This window comes from Erythranthe guttata, chromosome 2 (genome assembly GCF_056151865.1).
Source record: "Erythranthe guttata isolate IM_541 chromosome 2, IM_541, whole genome shotgun sequence".
Classification (NCBI taxonomy): Eukaryota; Viridiplantae; Streptophyta; class Magnoliopsida; order Lamiales; family Phrymaceae; genus Erythranthe; species Erythranthe guttata.
The window spans coordinates 16,744,632-16,759,301 of NC_142534.1; the positions used below are offsets into that span (position 1 = coordinate 16,744,632).

Genomic DNA, 14,670 nt, shown 5'->3' on the forward strand with positions numbered 1-14,670 from the left:
AGATATATTACATTAACACCCTTTTGTAGGAAGGTAAATGTAAGAAATTCACAAGCTACAGGGGGGTGGATGTAATTTATCAAACACTAGGGGTTTATTAGTAAATAAACTTAACCTCAGGGAGGTGTTTGTAATTTATCCCTTTTATTTTTGGAGTTGGGCTTATTTTGTAACCCCAAATCTATGAATCCATGGCGCAGCCCAAATAATATCTGTGTATTTCTTGCAGCTTCATCAAGCACGATTTCCCGAATGTACAACAAATCTTCTAGATTTCACTGTGAATTCCGTAATTGAAACTGAAAATTTGTCGAAAATGGATGCAATTCTCCCAATCATCGTTTTCTCGGTGATCGTCGGTGCTCTGATCGCATTCCTTGCATTCGGTGCCTACTTCGGGAAGAGGAAATCAGAAATCCAATCCATCACCCGACCCGAAACTCTTAACCCGAACCCGAAGCCCGCTTCGAAGCCATCGGCTGCAAAGAAGCCCCATCACAAATCTCATGCAGCTGATAAAGTAAGAATGTTACATTTCTGGGTTAATTGTGCTGTTTTGGTTTGGGGATTTTGAGATTAATTTGATCTCGCATTGTATTTGTGAAATTGTAGGATGCTAACAAGAAGCACCATCATTTGGATTTGAATACATTGAAAGGGCACGGCGATGCTGTCACCGGTCTTTGTTTTTCGAGCGATGCACGCAGCTTAGCAACTGGTAATTTGTGTCGCTTTTAGTTTTTTATTATGTAAAATTTTTCTTGTTGGCTTTTTGTTACTACGTAATCCTGTAAAATTGAGAATATAATGTGTGCAAAGTTGGATCGAATGAAAGTATTTACGCTGTGGAAATCTGTAACTTCCGAAATGTTCGACAGTAAAATGTATGCAATAATTTGTTAGGTTCATTATATGAATACTTGTTCATAAGGTGTAGGATTAGTCGGAGAATTCGGTAAAGTTACCTTGGAATCAAGAGTTATTGTAATTGATAATTGATCAAGTGACTTCGTAGCTTGGAATTTTTTTCCTTAGTAGGTCTAATCTGTTGGCTGCTTCGGCATGTAAAGTGGAGATATCATTAAGTTCTGCCCTGCAATTATAGCTCAGATGATAGTTGGTTTTCCTATGTTTCTTTCGAGTTTGAAAAGAACACATTGAAGGATGATTAGTATCATAGAAGGAAGAAGCGTACGGCGGTTTTGTTTTTGGCTATTTATTGCAGGATTGTCTTTCTATCGAAAGGCAAATTTGATGTTTCTGCTTGTTTCAGAGCCTTTCTTAGGGTCATTCATCCATTATTTAATATATCTAGTTCCTGATTTATTTTTCCTTTAATGATTATTGTAGTAAATACGGTTCATATGGGAAAGTTGTAATTCTATTTTTCTTTTTTATGTGAATTGTGGGCTACATAATATACATTTAAACTTGTTAATGGCCTAGTCATGTTAACTTAGCATCTCGGTTTTCAAGTCTCAGGTTATTATTTAACTTTGAAGTTCTTTACACACTCTTTGTTTGTACAGCTTGTGGAGATGGTATTATCAGGGTTTTCAAGTTGGATGACGCATCAAGCAAGAGTTTCAAGTACTAATCTATAATATCTATTATCCATACGAATTTGGTGAAAGTGTTTTATTTTTGCTAATTCTAATTACAGTAATTATATCTGTTTAGGTTTCTGAGAATTAATTTACCTGCTGGAGGTCATCCCACGGCACTTGCTATTGCCGATGATGCGTCATCTGTTGTAGTGGCTTCCCAAACACTCTCAGGTTCATCTCTATACATGTATGGAGAAGAAAAACCTAAAGCAGATGCCGATCAGAAGAGCAAACTCCCTCTCCCTGAAATCAAATGGGAACATCATAAAGTTCATGATAAGAAGGAAATCATAACTCTTGTCGGAACCAAGGCAACTTACGGCAGTGCTGATGGCAGTACAATTATTTTGTCGTGCTCTGAAGGTACTTTCTGTTTTATGATACCATCAGTTGTATGGATTTTGAGCTTACACAAAGAAACTTCTAATTTCGTGATATTTCTCCTACGATATATATTACTTTTTCGACCAATTCTCATTGTTAGTCTTGATTACTAAGGCCGAGGTATAGGGTTCATATCCTGCCCCTCCCCTATTTTCCCTTTTGTAAAAAGATTTGAATTTAAAAAGGGTTGATATTTATACATGCGTGTAAACCCTTTGGTGTTATCGACTTGGTAGAGTACATATGACTTGTAAACCCTTTGGTGTTTAGCGCTCATGAGTATGGCTTATATATAAGTAATTTCTCTCCATTTGATTTTCATGTTTCTTTTCAGGCACTGATATTATCCTCTGGCATGGAAAATCTGGGAAGATGTTGGGTAATGTTGACACGAATCAACTGAAAAATACAATGGCCAGCGTATCTCCAAATGGTCGTTTCATTGCAGCAGCTGCTTTTACTGCTGATGTGAAGGTGATAATTCTTTTCAATTATTGAGTTTACTACGTCTGAGTGTGAGGACTCTTAAGTGATATCTATGTCCATCTATGATTTATTTTGTGAATGGGGTGTCTTTCCATCTTTCTGTTATTTGTTTGGCAATTGAAAACCGTCGAAAGATGAACGCCTAACTTCCAAATTAATCATGCTCGGTTGTTTCTCGTTATATTCTGATTATATTCATGCTCTGCTGGCAAGTTCACCTGATCTTTCACTGTGTCAACCAACATCACATTTACCTAATTTAGTTTTACTATACAGGTCTGGGAAATTGTGTACTCAAAAGATGGCTCAGTGAAGGAGATTGTGAAAGCTATGCAACTCAAGGGTCACAAGGTTCCGTTACATACATGCTTTGCAATTCTTTATGTGATTATTAGTCTTCTATCATTGCATATGATATAAAATCCCAACTTTCGTATAAGTTATCATCAAAACCTTAATTCATTACATTGACATAGTATTCATTGAAATGGTGAATAACTATTTCTTTATGGACTCTGTCTGCAATGGATTACATTCATTAGCAATTGTTTTTCAAATTTAAACAAGTGACTTTTACATTCTCGAGTATATGCTTGTTGCTTCTTCGCCCTTCACCATCCTTTTGTTTTATAATTTTAATTTTGTGTATCGTTGATGTTCAGAGTGCTGTAACATGGCTATGCTTTACTCCAAATTCGGAGCAGATTATCACAGCCTCAAAGGATGGTTCAATAAGAATATGGAATATCAATGGTACGAATAGCTGATAGCTTCTTTAGTTGCACTCTTCTGCATTTATGAATTCGATGACATGTAGAATCTTGAAGTTTATGACAGAAATCTATTTAATAATGTCTTTAAATTCTCGAGATTGACTATTTAAAAAACGTAAACTATAAAAGCTAGAAAGGAAAGAGTAACCACATCAACTTCCCATATCTTACAAAGGGTGATCGTGTTTCGCTGGGCATTAGTTGTTCATTAAGTGTAGATGCTATTTTTTATTTATTTTAAATACTATCATATAATAACCCGATCTTTTGCTTTTTCATGAAGTTCGATATCACCTAGACGAAGATCCCAAGACTTTGAAAGTGTTCCCAATACCACTAAAAGACGCAAAAGGCACTTCTTTACATTATGACCGTCTCAGTTTATCTCCCGATGGAAAGATACTGGCAGCAACTCACGGTACAACATTGCAATGGCTCTGTGCTGAGACAGGGCAGGTTTTGGACACCGCTGAAAAAGCGCATGACGGTAAATACATATCAATACATATATACCTCATGCAGTAATGAACTCCAGACACATGCATAATGCAAAATGCCTTAAATTATTTGACTTAAGCAAATTACGATGCAGGTGAAATCACGGACATGAAATGGGCACCTACAACCATTCCGATGGGTAAATTCTTTCATACTGCATTATCTTCTTGTCACTTAATGAACCTTTTTTAGGACAAAAAAAAAAAACGAATGATTTATTTCGTTTATTTGTTATTTCCCTTTATTTATGGGGATTAGCAGTCCTTTTTGTAAACAATTATTCGATTATAATTTCGGTGTCAATTTGTGTTATTTCTGCAGAAAACAAGCGGGTAGTTGTTTTAGCCACGTCGAGCACCGACAAGAAAGTGAAAATGTGGGCAGCCCCAGATAAGGCTTAAAAGTCGATAGTTTTCTGGATGGAAAAGAAGCTGGAACTTCACAGGCTTAATTAAACCTCGTTCGTCTTTGTCTTCACTAGAATTAATTAGGCAATGATGTGCTTCTGGAATACTGGTTCAGTTGAAAAGTTCGAAAGATGATGATGAGGTGGTTTGCTTCGGTTGAGGTTTTTCTTTTTTTCGTATTCTGCCCACACAGAAGGCAGAGGTAGTTATTCGGTTACTTTTGACGAAATTTTGGTTACTAGTCACACCATCTAATGTTTTACACTGAAATGAGGATACCCTTTTTTTTTTTTTTTTTTAAAATTAAATATACAAATTGGAATCTGCTGAATATAAGATTGGATTTGATGCATGGACTGGTTTTTGGACTGTTATCATAAGTTTAATTGAGTTGCTTTTTGGTTTCATAGGAATGTGGCACTATTGTATGTTCTGTTATTTTGTGTCGTAAATTGCAAAAACCCCTGTATAATCTCGAAATAGTAGAAAACCCTGTGTGATGAATAAACTAGCAAAAAATACTCTTGTAAAATTTTTTAAATAACACACTCGACCCACTGTGAACCTAGTCATTAACCGAAAGTAAAATGACAAAAATACCCTACAATAAAATAATATAAAATTATAATAACATAAAATAGAGGCCAAAGTGAATTTAAAAGGAAATAGAGGCCAAATTGTAATTAATAATTGATAGAATCTTTTCATATTGCAAATGTGAAAAGTGGGAATGTGCGTAAAGAAGGAAGAAAGAAAATTAGAAATTGAACCCCCGCCGTAACCCAATGTATAAAAGCATCGAGGGTTTAAGAAATATCGAACCACGAATCAAACTCTCTCTCTCTCTCACACACAGATATGCACACACTAGGGTTTTAATGAGAGAGAAGGATCGGTGATACAATCGAAGTAGATGTATGTAGTAGTCGAGTATTGCAGTTCCGGCATTCTCTACCTGCGATAATGGCTTTTTGGGGTTAGCATTCTTCTCCCGCCCGCCTCTCTTTGATCACGCGCGCGTGTGTGTGTGTGTGTGTGTGTGTGTGTGTGTGTGAGACTGTATGCGGTATAGTTTCAAAATGATCGATTGTGTTGTTGTCTGTGAAACTGTTTCTGAAAACTCAATGATTTGTTTTCAGCAGATGTTTTCCATGTACAGAACGGATGAATAGAGTTTTAGTGTGTGAATGTGTTTTTCCATTTTCATTTTGTTTTGTGTTTCAGGTATAGAGGTAAAACCCGGAGAGCCAATCACTCATTTCTGTGAAAAAGCTAGGGGAAGGCTTCGAATTCAACTGGTATTAATTTAATTTTGGAATAGCGTATCAATTTTAAACCCTTCCTTAGATCATGCTTTCGTATTCTGTTATTATCGAGTTCTAGATGTAATTCGCATTGGATTTGGTGAATATTTTTATTTGTTCGAGAAAAAGCTTGAATACTTTAATGGTTTTGTTCGGAAAATCTTTCTGGAGGTTGTGTTTGGGGAAGTTAGTGATACAAAAGAAATCACTCACTGTACTGCTTATCTGGCCATAAATCTGATACTGCCACGTGAGCTTTCCCTAAATTTCGTTGTTTTTTTTTTCTTTTCGAAATTTTAGGCAACTCTTGGAATTAGTGGAGCTGCAAAGAAAACTACTGTCCAGTGTAATGTGGGAAACGGAAGTCCGATCTTACTTTGTTCATTGCTGCCCAACAAAATAGAGACACTCCATGTAGGTTTGGAGTTTGAGGAGTCAGATGTTGTGGTTTTCTCTGTTATTGGCCCCCGAAGTGTCTTCCTCAGTGGTTATTATGTCCTTCAGAGTCAACAGTCAAATGTGCAGAGTGATGCCAAGTATCCTTTTTTCATGTTCTTCCGCTTCGATTCTAACAATCACATTTAGTGTGAATTTTGTAATTTTGTGACACACTTCACAATTTTTAGCTGAAAATGTAAATAACAGTCTACTCAATAACTTGTAGATTTGACTTCTATGGTAAAATTTCACTTTGTTCTTGTCGAAATTTTATTTGGTTTATATGTTGGGAATTATCGGCTTCCTTCACTCTGAACCAATAGAGAATCGTTTGGTGTGGATATTGAAAACTCTCATGCAGAGGCATCTACTTACAATAGTGATGATAAACATGAGGACAGTTTTATTGATAACGATGGGGTTAAAGTTTCTCCAAGTTCTCCTGGCAAAGGTATTTTTTAGATGCATCCGGTCATTTCTCTTATCTGTTCTTACAACTGGATACTCGTTCGATATTTTAAATATAATTTTTTGAGCCATTAAATTCTTATCTGAGTGCTTCCTCATCATAATACAGGAACCCAAAGATCTTAATAATCGGTGTTAAATGGTTAACTTAATGTTTATCATTTAGAATGAGAGTATCAACATGACATTTGGTTTTATGTTTTGGACTTTCTGTTATTAAAGGATTAGATGAGCATACAGTGGAAATTGATAAGCCGAAGGGTAGAAAGGGTCGTGGTAAACAACTTAAGAAGAAATCCCCAGTTATTGAGTCAAATAAGGATGCTAAATCACATGAAAGTCAAGATGAAGATGAAGCTGCCAACACTTTATCTTCGTTGAAGAGTAAAGGAGCTGCTAGGACAACCATATCTGATGCTAAAGAAAAAATTGCTGAGATAATTGTAGAAATGGGGGATGAGGCGAAAGATAATGGTGTATGTGGTACTGAATCAAAGCAGAAGGTTGATCCTTTAGATATCAACGACAATCTAGAAAGGTAACAATCGATATACTATTTGAGTCTTTGCATTCGTTTTACAGGGTGTAATTTTACTATGGTTTTATTTTCTTGATTTTATATATTTATATAGAGAGACAAATCTACCATTGGATGAAGAAGGGGTTGAGACCAAGAATGATATTCCCAAGGAAGTGGAGACTCTTGAGGAAAATATTGTTTCTAATGAAAAGGTTTTAACTGGCGACGTGACTATTGAAGACAAGGTAACGGACCCCATCATAAACCAGAATCCGCTTACGAGCAATGGGGAAAATCAGATGCAACCCCCTGATCTGTGAGTATCATGTAAAAAATGTGTTATATAATACCTGTATTTTCTCAAGAATGTTTTACATGATCTAAATTGCCCTATCTATTCGTTTGCTGTCTCACTTAGGTGTGGGATCTGTGCAAAACCAAAAAAGAAAAGAAAACGACCATCAGCGAGGCAGGACAAGACCTGTGAAGTTCAGACAGGTAACGAGGATAAAGAGCATGAAGTCGAGGCCTCCACAGATGTGTAAGAATGTTATATTAATATGCATAAGTGTTTGCTTCATTAGCTACTATTTTATGTAACCTTCATGAGTTTTCATCTTGTCTCAATCAGGGAAATTGGTGCAAATTCTTTTGCGACTCCTCCAGAATTGGACTCTGTGGATGGTAAAAAATCGAGGAAGAAAAGGAATGTACTCCGATCGGAAGGAACACATACAGAAGGTCTTGACGGGAAATTTCACGATATTACTGAAGAGGATAAAGACGACCAGGGATTGGTGCAAAATGGTGACAGTGTGGTAAAAGATGTTCCAGTAGCAAATGGTGAATATGAGGAACAGCAGAGGTTAGAAGAAACCTCTGCAGAAGGGATTGGTGGAAAAAGTCCTGATATTACTAAAGAGGATAAACTTGACCAAGATGTTCTACATGCTGACAACGTTATGAAGGATCAGACGGTAGCAAATGGAGAATACCAGGAACAACTGATTGATAAGTTAGTATTTTGCCTTCTCTTTCTTTTAAGTTTTCCTCTTCCCAATATTCATTCCTTGTGCTAAGAATTAGAGTGCTAGTTATTCTTTTTATTTCTTAAGTTTAAAAAAAATTGAAAATGAAGACGAGTAGTGAAGTAGTGAACTGTAGATTATGTTTCAGATTGTTATTCTAAATAAAAATTAAATTGCCTTGAGAATTTTGAAATTCAATAAAGATCTTCATGGTCGGGAAATGTTACCAGAGAGAGTAGTTTTGGGTTCCCAGATTCAGTTGCTTTCCTCTTTGGTTTAGGTACCATAAAGAATTCCCCTTTAAGAACTCTCAAACCTGAATTGTCAGGTAAAGATTAAAATATCAAACTTGCTTAAGAGACTCTTTTAAGGAAGGATGTACGATTACAACCACAAATTACCAAATTATTTTAGACTTAACAAAATAATTCAGGCCATGACATGCATTTTTCCTAGAACTCTTGAATTTTTTATTTTTTTGACAAAACTCGTTTGTAACCTAAACTTAGCACAACTCTTTTGCACAATAGAAAATGATTTATTTTGGTTTCTTGCCAAGCAGCATCAATAGTTACCTCTGCCTTTCAGATTTCAATTTCTAATGTTGTAACTCTATAACCGGAATTTCTACATGCAGCAATGCCGCCACAAATAAATCTGAGAAGAAGGCTAAGAAAAAGAGGAAGAAAGCTCATAGCCAGAAGGACTCGAACACAAACGTAACTGATATGGCAGATAATGAAGAGACAACATACGTGAAAAACGATGAACAGACATCAAATGCAGCGTCAATTCAAAAGAGGACCTTATCAAATGGGTTGATTATTGAAGAGTTGGCAAGCGGACCGCCTAATGGGAAAGTAGCTGCACCTGGTAAAAAGGTATATAACTTTGTCAAACATATATCAATGTATTTATTATAATAATTTGGCGTAATTAATACTGAGTAAATGAACCTCGAACTCAGGTTAAATTTCATTACACTGGCATGCTGAAGGAGAGTGGGCTTGTTTTTGACTCAAATGTTGGTAAAACGGGCTTCAAGTTTCGATTAGGTACCAATTCTAGTATCTTTTACCAATGTTCATTTGAAAAGATAAGTAAAAAATTCAAAATGATTTTTAGAGATTTATTTACTTATCATCGTCATTGCATCTAAACACCCAGGCGATGAAGAATTTATTGATGGATGGAATGTTGGCATCGAAGGTAGCTACTTTTTGAAACCGATCCTTACTAGTTTTAACCGTTTTATTTTCTTTGCAAACCAATGCCTTTCCTTACCTACATAACTTTTTCATTTAATAAAAAATGAAATGCTCAGGTATGCGTGTCGGTGACAAGAGGAGGCTGATAATCCCACCTTCTATGGGGTATGTTTTGAATCTTCCAATAAAAAATATGCTCATTTGTCCAAAAGCAGTTTTTAAGATGCTCGTTTTTTTGTGGTGCAGTTTTGGGGATCATGCAATTGGAGAAAATATTCCGCCTAACTCGTGGCTTGTGTACGATGTTGAGTTGGTTAGTGTCCGAAAATAACTGCTTCCAGTTTTGTCTGACTTTGTTTTTTCCTCTTTTCTTCCAACTTTTGCTTGTCCTGGAAGAAACGAGGGTTGAACCGAAGAATATTCGTGAAATGGGGTCTGAAGCTTTATGGTCCAGCTGAAAATATAGAGGCAGATTTTTTTGTTTTTTTTTGTGGGGGGGGGGGGGGGGGGGGGGGGGGGGGGGGGGGCGCGGGGGTGCGGCGGGGGGCTTTCGTTTAAAGATTTCAATGGTGCAAGTATATATGGCACTTGGATATTGGTAAAATGCTATCGATGTCTCTGTAAAAAGGTTCGTGCGAATCCAATGGATTGACACGGTGCATTTCTGTTGGCCTGCTGATGTGGCAAAAATCTCCATTAGGCAGCAAAATCACTGGACTTGAAAGTATATCTGTTGGCCGTTTTGACAAATGTTGAATATGTTGAAGCAACTTTTATCTGAATATATTCATGGCTTTGCATCATCATTAAATCTCAGATCATCAAATATGGAATTTATATGATGGGTTCCAATTTGCCAATAAAATTTTAATTTTTGAATACAATTTAAAAAATTCAAATTTATTATGAAAATTAAGCTTATAATATCAATATTATATATGAATCAGAAATTGAATTTTTAATTTCAACTAATTTCCAGTCTGAGTTTCTAATTTTGGAAAATTTCGTTCAGTTTTTTTGGGATGACGTTAGAATTAATTGTTACTCACTAGTAGTGAAAAATTAGCTAATTAGCTATAGATCATTCATAGACTTCGGACTTTTCATCCGTCTGCAAATGTTGAAGTTTTCTTTCACGCAGATTCATATTCTGTACCAGGCAAGATCGAGTTTGCTTAAATATGAACCTATGTAGCATAAAAAAAGGAGGTGAGGCACGAAAACTACGAAAAGTCAACGCATATATTTGACATAATTAGTTGGCCACAAAAGCATCATCGTTTTCCTGATTACCAAGGAGATGTGTAATTGGTTAAAGCATCAAAATGTCATTCCAAGATAACGAAACCTTTAACATATTTGCTACGGTCCTTGCTCAGCTTTTGGCTCATCTTTCACTATTAAGGTTCTGGCTTCATTCTCTAAGATGTCACTGCATGGACACAAGAAGAATATTAAGTATCGGAAAAAAAGAAAAAAAAAATGTTAGAATCGACAAAAAGAATAAACAAATGGAAGATAATAATAAAAATCAGACCTCTCCGGTGCTTCGTTCTTGCTAATTAGTGTCATTTCATGTGATGCCAAATATTCAGAAAAACTTTTGAGTTCTCTCTTTTGGCATAATTTGAGGAGATGAAGCAAAAAATCATTAAACTGTTTTGGCTCCTGTCAAATCGAAATCTTGTTGCATTACTCCACAATTGGTTATTATATATATAGAGGGAGTTATGGGGGTGGGGGGTGGGAGCAAAGGAAGTATACCTGTTCTAAAATGCAAGCCTTACGGAGAGCAACTAAACAGTCGAGTGCTTTCTGATAGGTATCTCCTTGAGAAGAGTTCTCGACTAGATTGGATATTTTATCTTTCATACTCTGAATAGCTTTACTGACCCATTGTGGACCATCTCTACGAGATATCATTGCTTCAAAATCATGAACCGGATTTGAAGCCCCTATTTCCTCGACTTTGATTTTGGATGTATATTCAATAGCATCCATGGCTTCGCCAACTGCACCAATACCTTCTCTTTCCTCATTTGATCCAGAGGGCTTTTCTCTTCTTCGAGATGATTTTTTGAGCTGCAGGATGGATAGACCAAACAACGATATCACAATTGTAATAAAAAAAAAAATCTTCTTTTTTGCAATGAGATGAGTGATGAATGATGAATATTATAATACCTTTGGGTTCTCTTTGACTTCGAAGAACCTTCGGAATTCCTCAATCACAGCTCTGTTTTCAGAAAGAAGTTCAGCATCAGGCTCTGTTATCTTTCTTAGGGTCTCGTCTAGTGGAGGAACAGCAGCATTTGGGTCCTTTGATTTCAACTCAAGGGAGCGATAATAACGCTGAAATTTCACCAAACACACTGTGGCTTTAGCAGTTTTAAACTGATAGGTGAAACGGAAACAATGAAGGTTTTTTTATAAGGAATTGATCAAGGCCAGATATTTATTTCGATCAATTTCCAGAATTATTTTGATGGGCTTCCAGTGCAAATAATTATCGCAGGTAATTAATTACCTCAAGAACAGGATTGGGTGTGAGGTTGGGTTGCAGAACTTCCTCTCTGCCAGTCGGAGCAAGATCAAGCATTTCGACAAACTTATCCGCAGCCTCTTGTTGTTTTTCATTGGGCTGCATTGATGATGGGAGCTTGCTCAAAGATGGAAACTGGAACTCCCTCACATCCTCCGCAAAAGGAAGTACGTTGAAATAAAATGAATCGGGCTGCAAAATTAAGAAGAATGATACAATAAGTAGCAAAAATTCAAATCGAAACAATTGGTTTGCATATTTGCCTGTAGTTACTTACGGTACTAGCTTTCTCGGATACATTAGGAGTTAGTACCCCTACAACAACATTTGCCTGTCCTTGTCTCCAAACACAGCGAACAATAGCTACCTTGTTCATTTCTTTCATCGCTCTCGCTAATGCTGAAACAGCGAGGATAGCCTTCGTATTTCCAGGATCGGCAATGAAGATGTTGACATCTTTCATGTAATAGTGTCTTCGAGGACATTCAGTAATTGTGTGAGAATTAAAAGAACAAATATCTTATGGATTTTAGCAAGACGCACTAAGATTTTTTACCTCATAATATTTGAAGCATCGGTAAAACCTAAAAGTTTCACACCCTTTTCTGGTTTGAATTTCACGGCATCCCACTCAGCAGATGATATTGGAATTACTTGAGGACCATAGCGGTAGCCTTTGATCCTCTGTTCAGGTGGTACAACTCTACTAGAATCTCCCGTACTTTTGTATTCGTAATCAACCTTAATTTCGTGTGTGGCGAATTTATCTGTTGGAGGTGCTTTATCAGAATACTTCTTCAAACTGGGAAATTTCTCTTCTGATGTTTTCTTGTAGACCCATACCTAATAACAAAATCAGAACACGAAGGTTGTATAAAAGATGTCACCATGCAAAGTGAAGACATGTCCCATGAAAAAGTAACTTAGAATTCGAAACAAATGTAAGAATTAGCATCATATGACGAAGTCTCACCTTGATCTTAATGTCGGAGTTCAACTCAAGATCACCCCTGTATATAGTCACCGGTGATATATTACGAGTTCTTAGTGCACCTAATAATGAAGTTGCACTCTCAACATACACCTTAGAAGAATTATTAGGAAATACACTTAATAGGAAGTCATTCTCTTCCACAACATCCTTATCCAACTCCCGATCTTGTTTTGTTCTAATAATGATGGAGTCCATCTTCATGCCATGTGTTATCATCTGCGCAGCAACTGTTTTCACTTGGTCCTCTTTTGTTCCCTCGTATGGATCTTTAGTTGGGGTAACTGCATTAGTTATGAGGCATATACGTTTCTTTCCCTTGTTAGTTGTCCCATACATCTTAATTATCATATCCATCCCCACGACAATCGCATCAAGAACTTCAGCAAAGTTAAGGCGACATATTTTCATGACATGAACTAAAAACAAAAAGAATATTCCAATCATCAATGCTAACATTTTCCAAGCAATGATATGTAGTGACCAAACACTATCGTCTACTTTACAACGAATAAAGCCCCCTATAAAATATAAAACTCGATTATACTTGACGAAAAACATGCATCCACAAACCAAGAAAAAAACAAGTAATAGAGGTCAGGAGAAAAAACATGCACTGAATTGGATACAGTCTCCATGTACAGTTCCTCGGGGAAGTTGATGTAAAGCTTCAACGAGATCTCCATCTACGACCTTTATACCTCGCAAAACCATCACATTTTCGTATCCACCCACCTCCACCGTCAAGTCATTTTTAGTTTCTGAAATATTCAAAATAATTTATTCATTACATCTCTTAAATGAACAATATAACAAATACATTGTCACGAATGTAATCAACAATCGCAATTTCATTACATTTTACCCGCTTTGCATGATTAACTATATCATCATTTACATATAAAACTTGAGAATAAATGCAATTTATTTCACAAGCGCAAGTAAAAATAACCTAGAAATTAAAAGTTTCCATGTATCACTGCAGAAATTCAAACAAATACCTGCAGTACCAAATACAACAACCCCCACTTCATCATACTTGTTGTAAACCAGCTGCATAAATCGAACAAAGAAAATCGTAATTTTTAGAACATTTCTAGCCCATGCAAACACCGAATTACATTTACATTACTACAAAAAACCTAATTTTTCTTTAAAATAATTATTCTGTTCTGTTCGGAACTAAAGGAATTTTGATGTACCTTCTTCTGTATCAGCATAGAACAAACTTTTTCTACTTCCGGCAGCACGGCGTGCATCGACAGGCCAACATCAAGCACCAAAACCAAACCCTCCTGTTAACAGAAAAAACACAAATTAGTACACTAAATCAACCATTGACGCAGAGCAATTCCTTCCTCATTTGACACACAACAAAAAAAAACAAAATCGATTATACATCATACGTAAACACTATCAAAAACCTAACTGCGGAAATAGAAATTAAGCGAAGATTACCTTATTCCGTGCCATATTTGCAGAAGAAAATCGCAGATTTTGGTGGTAAAAGGAAAGAGGGGTTTTGAAATTTTTGTATATAGGCAGTGGAAAGGCTCGTCTGTAGAGTGGTACTTCGTGCTTCTCTAGTTATTCCCGCGCGCCTCGGTCAACGTGATATTTCTCGGAAGTCAAACCTTATTTATGCGTTTTTTAGCTTGCCGGAGAATTTGCTTTATTTTATTTTATTTTTCTGAAACTTGCAAGGAAATCTGCATTTTTATGATTACTTCTCTTGACAATACGACTTTATTATTTTTGGATGGTAAATTACGATTAGAGGTCAAATTAAAAAAAAAAAAAAATAAAATAACTCTTGCTTGGATAAAGACAATTATCTTTTTTTAAATTCAACAGAATCTTTTAGATTCAATGGAATGTTGTCTGGTTTGTACTCGTTTTGTGGAAGAAAATAGTTTCTGATGCACCGTCTAGTTTTTACAAGCCAAGATACACCGTCTTATGGTGTCAAATGGAACAAAATCTTTTAAATTCCCTGGAATGTTCTTTAAACGGGTA

The 14,670-nt window shown here is 36.2% G+C and overlaps 3 protein-coding genes across 4 annotated transcripts; 2 read left to right on the plus strand and 1 right to left on the minus strand.

Moving 5' to 3' along the window:
- Window positions 1-171: 171 nt before the first annotated feature.
- LOC105963712 (Transducin/WD40 repeat-like superfamily protein) lies at window positions 172-4,507 on the plus strand. Its single transcript, XM_012988149.2, has 10 exons — window positions 172-520; window positions 613-718; window positions 1,530-1,590; window positions 1,681-1,970; window positions 2,326-2,465; window positions 2,754-2,828; window positions 3,140-3,230; window positions 3,534-3,737; window positions 3,843-3,887; window positions 4,070-4,507. Exons 1-10 carry the CDS (start codon window positions 317-319, stop codon window positions 4,147-4,149), a joined length of 1,296 nt encoding a protein of 431 aa, XP_012843603.2. The 5' UTR covers window positions 172-316; the 3' UTR covers window positions 4,150-4,507.
- A 378-nt stretch (window positions 4,508-4,885) lies between these two features.
- Window positions 4,886-9,932, plus strand: LOC105963713 (peptidyl-prolyl cis-trans isomerase FKBP43). Of its 2 annotated transcripts, XM_088813773.1 has the most exons (14): window positions 4,892-5,131; window positions 5,380-5,453; window positions 5,760-5,995; window positions 6,221-6,348; window positions 6,588-6,903; window positions 6,998-7,201; window positions 7,304-7,426; window positions 7,517-7,900; window positions 8,551-8,794; window positions 8,881-8,968; window positions 9,081-9,122; window positions 9,238-9,286; window positions 9,368-9,453; window positions 9,494-9,582. In XM_088813773.1, the coding sequence occupies exons 1-13, from the start codon at window positions 5,119-5,121 to the stop codon at window positions 9,450-9,452; spliced, it is 1,986 nt and encodes a 661-aa protein (XP_088669899.1). In that variant the 5' UTR covers window positions 4,892-5,118; the 3' UTR covers window position 9,453; window positions 9,494-9,582. The 2 variants fall into 2 exon arrangements, with proteins under 2 accessions (XP_012843604.2, XP_088669899.1); XM_012988150.2 differs by having other exon boundaries at window positions 4,886-5,131; window positions 9,368-9,932.
- Window positions 9,933-10,345: 413 nt separating this feature from the next.
- KU80 (Ku80 family protein) lies at window positions 10,346-14,407 on the minus strand. Its single transcript, XM_012988151.2, has 12 exons — window positions 14,113-14,407; window positions 13,857-13,949; window positions 13,656-13,707; window positions 13,284-13,415; window positions 12,637-13,034; window positions 12,220-12,506; window positions 11,941-12,136; window positions 11,649-11,855; window positions 11,306-11,473; window positions 10,886-11,203; window positions 10,659-10,789; window positions 10,346-10,553 (listed from the first exon to the last, which is right to left on the minus strand). Exons 1-12 carry the CDS (start codon window positions 14,125-14,127, stop codon window positions 10,484-10,486), a joined length of 2,067 nt encoding a protein of 688 aa, XP_012843605.1. The 5' UTR covers window positions 14,128-14,407; the 3' UTR covers window positions 10,346-10,483.
- Between the last annotated feature and the right edge of the window lie 263 nt (window positions 14,408-14,670).